This window comes from Lampetra fluviatilis, chromosome 26, assembly GCF_964198595.1.
Source record: "Lampetra fluviatilis chromosome 26, kcLamFluv1.1, whole genome shotgun sequence".
Lineage (NCBI taxonomy): Eukaryota > Metazoa > Chordata > Hyperoartia > Petromyzontiformes > Petromyzontidae > Lampetra > Lampetra fluviatilis.
The window spans coordinates 11,698,031-11,708,215 of NC_136300.1; the positions used below are offsets into that span (position 1 = coordinate 11,698,031).

Genomic DNA, 10,185 nt, shown 5'->3' on the forward strand with positions numbered 1-10,185 from the left:
CACTTGGCACTCCTGTTGTGTTTTTGCATTGGTTCGTTGTTGTAACGTTCCAACCCACACCTCGTGGACATCTGCGAAATAGAGCTTCATAGCTCATCGGATTTCTCCAATACTTGTGTAGTAACGCTCACGACTCGTTCACACCGGAGTTGGAGGCACACTTGTTTATTTAACACCAACGTTGTGACATACACATTTGAGGGGGTATCGGCCCCCTCACCCGTCTATCTGAGGACACACCTCTCTAGCTAACCCTAGCCTGCCTCTGAGTCCTCCACTAATGGGCTAGGGGAGGCTATCTTGGCCCGACACTGGTCAGTCGGGCCCGGTACCCAGAGTCCAGACCAGCACTGGCTCTGGCTCTGGTACCACGCCACTGGCTCGAGCCTGCGCGGTCCTGATAAGGACGGCGTACCAGGGGGAGTCCAGGGCTCTATCTCAGACGTCTTCCGCCTCCTCTTCTTTAGCTAAACATCACTCCCGAGCCCTTCGATACAATCCCCTTTAATACCCAACCCCTCCCTGAGGGGTGGGGCCCCGGGGGATCATAACGACCGAATCGACCCCCCAGGGTGTCTGGTGCGGACGTCGCAGAGGGCACCTGCTTGTGCACACATGTAGCCCCGCCTACTGTGTTTGTTTACCATAGGCTGCCATGCATAACGGGCTCTCTGTAACAGCCCTACATCACTCCCCCCCACATAGCATGCAGCCGTCCCGGCTGCCAACATACAAAATTTGACAATAAAGGTGCCTTCACCCCCTGACGTGTGCCTCACTATTTTTGAACCATAACAGGAACCAGAACAAGACACAACAACAAGATGAGAAACAACCCGTCGCACCCCCCCGAATAAATACGAATTCCGTAAAAAAACAGCTTATATACAACCAGCAGGGAACCCACCCCGCACACACAACAAACGGTGAACCCAACATATGTACATCCGAGGAGCGGGAAACACACCATCCACACAACAGCCAATAAACACAACAGCTATGTACACATTTTCCGGCCTCACAACAGTTTGCGCATTTTAGCGCGCGTCCTTGCAGCGGGCCCCTCACACGGGGTAACCCCGCGTGGCGGACCATCAGGTGGCGACTGTCCGTCTTGAGGTGAGCATTCCTCTGACTCCACGTGACCCTCGGTATCCGCAGGAGGGGTGATCGGGCGTGAGCCCGTCACTCCTGATGCTCCTGAAGGTGGCACAGCCGGCAAGGCATCAGGTGAGAGCGACAGAGACGGACCCAGCAAGTCGGCCGACCCCCCCCATGTTTGGCCACGCGCGTGTGAAGTGGGGTCGTGTACCGCAGCGAAGGGTTTTAATCTGGAGGGGTGCACGAACCATCGCCGCTTCCCCCACTTGATGCGCACGCACTGCGGACGTAACACCTCCACCACTTCCACAGGGCCCCGCCACGGCCGCACAAGTTTAGAGGAGGTTGCCAGTGGCACCTGGGGGCAGTGCAACCATGCCTTGTCCCCCGGCTTCCACTGCAGCATGTGCGCTCGACTCAATCTGAGGCGCTCATTTGCCTTCTGACGGAGGTCAGAGTTTTGCATTGCAGCATCCCGTGCCTCGGTCAATTTGTCCAGATTAAATTTAACGTGGTCAGCCAGATTAGTTTTTCCCTGCGGCACGGGGATCCGCAACTGGGCACGAACAGGCGGGTCTGGTTCTCGGCCGTACATGAGGTAAAAGGGAGAAAACCCCGTAGCCGCATGGGGTGCCATCCGGTACGCCGCCAAGACCCCCTGAATTTGTAGGTCCCAATCCGTTTGCGAGTCCGAAACTTGTTGTGATAACATGGACGAGATGGTGCGATGCAAACGTTCGACCATCCCGTCAGTTTGTGGGTGATATGGGGAGGTCCGAATTTTCTTTGTGCCCAGGAGATCGCAGACTTGTCTGAGTAGTTTACCGGAAAAATTTCTGCCCTGGTCGGTCAGCAGCCTCTCCGGAGCACCTTTGTCCAGGACATAACCCTGAACAAAGGCCTCCACGATGGCTGCTGCCGACTGGTTGGCCAAAGGCCAGGCCATAGGCCAGCGTGTAAAATACTCGACACCCGTCAACAAATATCTATTCCCTCTGGGGGTGGCGGGGAATGGTCCCAAAATGTCCAGAGCGACCAGCTCGTTTATCCTGGACACTTTGATCGATTGCAAGGGCGGGTTAGACTCCCGTGCCGGCGGTTTGCGTTGTGCACATTGAGGGCACGATCCCAACAAATCCCCCACATCCCTCGTCATGCCAGGCCAGTAAAAATCAAGTTGCAGCAAGGCGAGAGTCTTTTGGGTCCCCAGGTGTAGGAGGCGCTCATGAGCGGCCCATACCACCCTACCCCGCAACCCAGTAGGGACAACCAGCCGATGTCGACGTGACTTCCCGTCCCAATGCATTAGCAGACCTTGGCACATTTCCCATGCGTCGGAACCACCACTTTTTCCCCCCGCCGCACCGCCAACGCGACGTCGCCACCCGAGGAGGGAGACATCCTCCATCTGGAGGCGCCCCCATTCAATGACGGGCAACCCCAACAGGGAATCTTTGCCCTGCTGTTCGATCGAATTAGGAACCATTGCATCGTCGTCGTTGGCGGCCGCCAAGACAGGTACCGATGTGTCCCCTGGAGGCCTGCAACGTCCAGACCCCAGGAGGCATGCACACTCGGAGGTGGTTGGCAAGCGTGACAGAGCGTCCGCGTTGGTGTGGCGAACGCCCTTACGGTATGTGGTTTGGAAATCGTAATCCTGGAGGACCTCCAACCATCGGGACAATTGTCCCGATGGCTGTTGAACCCTCAGGGCGTACTGCAGTGCCGCATGATCTGTGCGGACGGTGAAATGCCGACCGTACAGATATGGGCGATACTGTTGGACGAAATGGACAATTGCCAACAGTTCCCTACGGGTGACACAATACCGTTGCTCCGCTGGAGACAACACCCGACTGCCGTACGCAACCACATGTTCCACGCCGTCAACCACCTGGGAGAGCACGCCCCCAATACCCGTGTTGCTCGCATCGGTGTCGAGCAAGAACGGTTTTGAAAAATCAGGGTAAATCAGGGGAGGAGCGTTTACCAAAGCATCCCGAAGGGAGCAAAAAGCAGCCTCCTCCTCCTGACCCCAGCAAAACCGAACCCCTTTAGATGTTAAAGCATGTAGGGGTTTGGCGATAGTCGCAAAATTAGCGACGAAGCGTCTATAATACGACGCAAACCCAATAAAACTCCTAACCTCTCCCACTGAGGTGGGAGTCGGCCAGGAGCTTACACACTGCGTTTTGGCGGGATCGGTAGAAATACCTGAGCGCCCCACGATGTGCCCCAAATAACGCACCGACTCGCGTAACAAATGGCATTTTTGGGGCTTAAATTTCAAATTAGCAGCCCGCATCTTTAGGAAAACCGCCCGCAACCTCTGGAGATGTTCCTCAAAAGTTTTGCCAAAGACAATGACGTCATCCAAATAAATCAGGCACGACTCCCATTGCAATCCAGCCAAAACCAATTCCATCAACCGCTGGAAAGTTGCCGGCGCTGAGTGTAAGCCCATCGGCAACCGGTTGAATTGAAACAGGCCGTGCGGAGTACGGAAAGCAGTTTTAGGCTTTGAATCATCGTCCAGAGGAAGCTGCCAGAATCCCGAAAGTAAGTCCAATGTGGAGAAGAATCGCGCTCCCGCCAAGGCGTCAAGCGATTCGTCCATCCGTGGGAGCGGGTATGCGTCGGCAACCGTAATTTTATTAAGGCGCCGAAAGTCAACGCAAAACCGCAACGAACCGTCCTGCTTCTTAACCAGGACGATCGGCGCTCCCCAAGGGCTGTTGGAGGGAGAAATTATGTCGGCGGCTAGCATGTCATCAACAGCCGATTTGACATGGTCCTTTTCGGCGGGACTCAACCGAAAAGGATTTTGGCGTATTGGCGCGCTGTCACCCGTATCAATATGGTGACGCAGCAGATGAGTGCAGCCCAAATCGTATTTATCCCGACTGAAAACGTCGGAAAATTCCCTCAGTAGTGTCTTAAGACGTTGGCGCTCTAAATTTGACAGGTCCGTCGATCCCGCGCAAAGCGCCTCGAGCCACCCTTCATCGCTGTCTGAATGTGGTCGCGGTGCAGGGGCAGCGCCGACATGACTCGCGACGGGTTCCTCACAGGGCACCGGCGTTGCGTGAGCAAGCACGGTCCCCTGTGGGACCACCACCGTCTGCGAGCCCACATTGAGGACCGCGATGAAGGGTTCTCCATCCCCTCTCACTATGGTCTGGGCCGGGAGTAAATTAGGTCCACTGACCCCGGCCCTAGACGGTCCCAGCAAAACCCCTTGAGCCCCAATGCCCTTAGCGAAGGGCCGCCGAAGTCTCAAAGGAATTAACATTTGCGCCCCCGGAGGAACGCGCACCGTTCTATCTACGAACGCCGGCACCGTCGCGAACGCCGTCCGGCTCGTAGCGGGGGATGGCAAAAACGCCATGCGTCGGCCCGATGGGAGCTCAATGCATCCCTGGTCGATTAATATCCTAATCGGCATTTTGGCCAGGAAATCCGTCCCCAGCAGGCACGGAACCGCCAGCGAGGAGGAAACAAAAATCGGCCCAGATAATTTAATATCCCCGACACAAATTTGGGCTCGAATTTGTCCGATGATGCCAAGTGAACCCCCGTTAGCAGCAAAGAATGGCACATTAACAGGCATCAAAGGACGGCTCTGGGCAGGGAGAATGTTATAAATCAACTCCGAAATAATGGTCGCCGATGCTCCTGTATCGACCAGGATGCGCACCTCGACCCCATCGATGTGACCCACAACGGCCGACGACCCCGATGACGCGGCTACAACCCGATGGGCCAACACGGACCACTGGCTGGGTTCAATGTGAGTACCCAGAGCGGTGCGTGTTGGTGCCATGGTACGCGATATTTGCCCCCCCTTCGCTGCGGTGTTCGAGTGTGTGACGGGCGTGTGCGTGGGCCAAACATGAGGGGTGCCGCGACTCGCCGGATTATGATGGTGGAGCTTGTGACGAGGGCCGGCGTCCCGTTGAGGTGTCGTTCCGCGCTGCCGAGGAGAGCGGCACCCCGAGGCGACGTGGCCCCGGATGCCGCAGTTATAACAGCGTGGAAGCGCTGGTGGCGACGATGGACGTTGTAGACGGCTTGAACCGGCCCGGTCCTCCCGCGCTCCCGCTCCGTGCTGCCGTCGATGGTTGATGGCGCAAACCTCTTCCGCCGGGAGGGTGGCCGCAGCGACGGCGCGCCCGCTCGCCGCCTTGCTGGCCTTCCGTCGTTGAGAGGACAGGTTTGCGTGGAGGAGACGGGCCGCTTGGAGGGAGCACATCTCTGCATCGTCCTGTGCGACAATGACGATGTCTAAGTCGTCCGCCAGCAAAAGTATCTTCTCTGTCACCATGGCGTCGACACCCTCGTCATCCATTCGTGGAAAGGCCTCCTTCGCCAGTGCCAGGAGGCTTGTGCGGTACGCCAGGGGCGACTCCTTCGTCCCCCGCTGGCGATCGTAAAAGAGTTGGCGACAGTCCGATGGTGGACCATATACCGCCGACAGCACCTGCATCGCCTTCCGCAGCGTGGAGCGCCTCTCCTTCGAAGCCGATGTTAGAGTGGCGAGGGCGTCGCTGTCGAGAAGTGCTGGCAGCGCGCGGAGAGCCTCGGCGTCTGTCCACTGTGCCATCTCCTGGTGAGCGAGGAAGCGCCGCTGGAAGCCGCCCCAGTCGCCATCCTCGCCCACAAATTCCTTGAGTGGAGGTAGCCGCTGATGTAAGGCAGCGGCTGCAGAGGAAGAACGCACTCCCTCGTCCGCCTCACTCAACTCAGCGTCGGCACGAACCAGCGATGGCATCGCCGGTCGCACCCGTGGTGACGCGGCAGGCACTGTACTCCCGCCGTTGGACGCGATGCTTAGAGCGGCCACGCCCTCAACAGCAGCTGCGGCGATGGCGGGAGTTTCAAAATGTTGCTCCGTTGAAATGGCGGGAAGGCGCTGTGGTCGTTGGCTGCTGTCGCCTCGTGGCGGTCCCGCAGCCCCCAGCCGCGTGATGTTGTCGAGCATGGCGGCTGCGGCGTACAGCAGCTCGGCCAGCTTCGCGTGCGCCTGCCGCAGCCCCTCCGTCGACGGCTCCCCTTCCTCCAGCTGCTGTGGCGTGGATGCACCCAGCCCCGGCTGCTCGATGGCATCTTCAGCCATCTCGGGCCCTCCGACTGCAGCGGTGTCCTCCGCCCCTGGTACTCCGACTCGAGTCGTCCGGCGTGTATCCATGTTCGTACTTTGTTTCACTTCTGACGCCAGATGTAGTAACGCTCACGACTCGTTCACACCGGAGTTGGAGGCACACTTGTTTATTTAACACCAACGTTGTGACATACACATTTGAGGGGGTATCGGCCCCCTCACCCGTCTATCTGAGGACACACCTCTCTAGCTAACCCTAGCCTGCCTCTGAGTCCTCCACTAATGGGCTAGGGGAGGCTATCTTGGCCCGACACTGGTCAGTCGGGCCCGGTACCCAGAGTCCAGACCAGCACTGGCTCTGGCTCTGGTACCACGCCACTGGCTCGAGCCTGCGCGGTCCTGATAAGGACGGCGTACCAGGGGGAGTCCAGGGCTCTATCTCAGACGTCTTCCGCCTCCTCTTCTTTAGCTAAACATCACTCCCGAGCCCTTCGATACAATCCCCTTTAATACCCAACCCCTCCCTGAGGGGTGGGGCCCCGGGGGATCATAACGACCGAATCGACCCCCCAGGGTGTCTGGTGCGGACGTCGCAGAGGGCACCTGCTTGTGCACACATGTAGCCCCGCCTACTGTGTTTGTTTACCATAGGCTGCCATGCATAACGGGCTCTCTGTAACAGCCCTACACTTGTTCAGATTCTGATCTCCGGTGGCTGGGTTCACCATCGCAAGACTGTGAGAGTTGGCGATGGAACATCTATATTTTCCCACGACTGTGATCATTATCATTGCGGGCAGCTACTGCAACAACAACAACATTGTACGACTTTACTCCTCTGCTCTCACGGCGACGTTCACGCCACCATCAACCAGCACGGCGAAGTATGGTCAAAACATCCCCAACGATGACCGACACACTGCATAGGGAGGGGAGGTCCCTCCGTGGATGGCCACGTGGGCTCTTCGTACACCGCGTGGCGAGCTGAAGGAGTGTCGGGGCTGTCGGCTGCTGACTGCTGTGCCCGTGAGCACCACGAGGCAGCAGAGAACACGAGGGAGCGAAAACGAACCAGGCACAAAGACAAAGCCCCCCGTATAGCCTTAACAGACTGTTGGGGCAAGTGCTGTTAGTAAGCACCTATGAAGGCCGGAACGGCACACGAGGGGGTGGGTGGACAGCATCACGCCCGGCCGCCTTTGTCTCCCTAGCGGCGATGTTTTGACGCACCGCACCAGGTACTCATTCGAGGCCGAGTCAACCTAGGCGAGGCTCAGAACTGGTTTAAATAATTTTCGTCACTGATGTTGGCCGTGAACGGGAATCGAACTCGGGTCGCCAGGTTCGTAGCGCAGCGCGCTAACCGCTACACTACCGCTCCACACACGCGCGCGCGCGCAAAACAATCACCATATATTTTTGAATGAAATCTCGATACCCGAACGTATGAAACAATCCGAAATTGAATGTGCGGGTCTGCGGGGTAGGGTGGAGAGGGGGGTGGCGGATGGAAGATGTGGGGGGGTGATTGGGGGGGGGTGAAAATGCGACACGCCTCTATCCAGCACTCACTGTGGGGGGCTGGAGGTGGGGGGGGGATGAGCGATGCTTGGCCCCGGGCCCCACATTGGGGGCACGTGGGGGGGGGGGGAAGGGGGGAGGGGGGGTTGGATGCTCATCCGAGCGATTAATTTCCCGATGTTTTTTTTTTCGTTCCAGTTAAAACCTGGGGGCGTCGCGCTCGGATGAATTCGCCGAAACGATGCGAGAAGTGCAGTGGTGAGTGGGGAGTGGTGAGTGGGGAGTGGGAAGTGGTGAGGGATGAGTGGGGAGTGGTGAGTGGTGAGTGGGGAGTGGGGAGTGGTGAGTGGGGAGTGGTGAGTGGGGAGTGGGGAGTGGCGTATGGTGAGTAGTGAGTGGGGAGTGGTGAGTGGGGGAGTGGTGAGTGGTGAGTGGGGAGTGGTGAGTGGTGAGTGGTGAGTGGTGAGTGGTGAGTGGGGAGTGGGGAGTGGGGAGTGGTGAGTGGGGAGTGGGGAGTGGTGAGTGGTAAGTGGTGAGTGGGGAGTGGTGAGTGGTGAGTGGTGAGTGGGGAGTGGTGAGTGGGAAGTGGTGAGTGGTGAGTGGTGAGTGGGGAGTGGTGAGTGGGGAGTGGTTAGTGGGGAGTGGTGAGTGGTGAGTGGGGAGTGGTGAATGGTGAGTGGGGAGTGGTGAGTGGTGAGTGGGGAGTGGTGAGTGGGAAGTGGTGAGTGGCGAGTGGCAAGTGGTGAGTGGTGAGTGGGGAGTGGTGAGTGGTGAGTGGGGAGTGGTGAGTGGTGAGTGGGGAGTGGTGAGTGGGGAGTGGTGAGTGGGGAGTGGTGAGTGGCGAGTGGGGAGTGGGGAGTGGTGAGTGGCGAGTGGCGAGTGGGGAGTGGGGAGTGGTGAGTGGTGAGTGGGGAGTGGTGAGTGGGGAGTGGTGAGTGGGGAGTGGTGAGTGGCGAGTGGTGAGTGGTGAGTGGCGAGTGGCAAGTGGTGAGTGGTGAGTGGGGAGTGGTGAGTGGTGAGTGGCGAGTGGTGAGTGGTGAGTGGGGAGTGGTGAGTGGGGAGTGGTGAGTGGCGAGTGGTGAGTGGGGAGTGGGGAGTGGTGAGTGGCGAGTGGGGAGTGGGGAGTGGTGAGTGGCGAGTGGTGAGTGGCGAGTGGGGAGTGGGGAGTGTTGCGGGAAGGCGGTGAGTAGTGGGTAGCTAACCGCTCACCACTTTACCGGATAACGGCCCGCGTTGTAGTTGTGAGTGTAGCGGCCCGTGTGGTTGTTGTGAGTGTATCGGCCCGTGTGGTTGTTGTGAGTGTATCGGCCCGTGTGTTTGTTGTGAGTGTATCGGCCCGTGTGTTTGTTGTGAGTGTATCGGCCCGTGTGGTTGTTGTGAGTGTATCGGCCCGCGTGGTTGTTGTGAGATTACCGGCCCGTGTGGTTGTTGTGAGTTTACCGGCCCGTGTGTTTGTTGTGAGTGTATCGGCCCTGCGCCGTTGCTCGCTCCACGTGGGGCAGGTGAACGCGCCTCTCGTCATCTACAGAATGCTCATTTGCATATTCATTACCCGCATTTTATTTTCGCCCCGAGTGACTCCCGCAAACTGCCTTCATCAATCTCCCGTGGCAGCCTCATTAAGCCCGTGTGGGGGAGCCCCCCCCCAACCTCCCCACCACACCCCCACTACTCCGCCCCCCTCTTCCTCCACCACCACCACCACCCCATTCAATCCCACTTGCATACCCACACATACCCGGATACAAAGATCCGCCGCATAGCCTTGAACACCCCCACATGCAGTTCCATAGGCGCACACACACACACACAAACTCACCCAGTGATACACACGCAGACACACACACAGACTCACCGAGTCATACACACGCAGACACACACACAGACTCACCGAGTGATACACACGCAGACACACACACACACAGACTCACCCAGTGATACACACGCAGACACACACACACACAGACTCACCCAGTGATACACACGCAGACACACACACACAGACTCACCGAATGATACACACGCAGACACACACACACACAGACTCACCCAATGATACACACGCAGACACACACACACAGACTCACCGAGTGATACACACGCAGCCACACACACACAGACTCACCGAATGATACACACGCAGACACACACACACAGACTCACCCAGTGATACACACGCAGACACACACACACAGACTCACCCAGTGATACACACGCAGACACACACACACAGACTCACCCAGTGATACACACGCAGACACACACACACAGACTCACCCAGTGATACACACGCAGACACACACACACACAGACTCACCGAGTGATTCACACACACACACACACAGACTCACCCAGTGATACACACGCAGACACACACACACAGACTCACCGAATGATACACACGCAGACACACACACACAGACTCACCCAGTGATACACACGCAGACACACACACACAGACT

At 57.9% G+C, this 10,185-nt stretch overlaps 1 protein-coding gene across 1 annotated transcript; it reads right to left on the reverse strand.

Annotated features, from left to right (window-relative positions):
* Nucleotides 1–256: 256 nt before the first annotated feature.
* On the reverse strand, nt 257–6,456 carry LOC144942215 (uncharacterized). The gene is made up of 2 exons (XM_078868970.1): nt 5,015–6,456; nt 257–1,200 (listed from the first exon to the last, which is right to left on the reverse strand). The coding sequence occupies exons 1-2, from the start codon at nt 6,287–6,289 to the stop codon at nt 1,186–1,188; spliced, it is 1,290 nt and encodes a 429-aa protein (XP_078725096.1). The 5' UTR covers nt 6,290–6,456; the 3' UTR covers nt 257–1,185.
* Between the last annotated feature and the right edge of the window lie 3,729 nt (nt 6,457–10,185).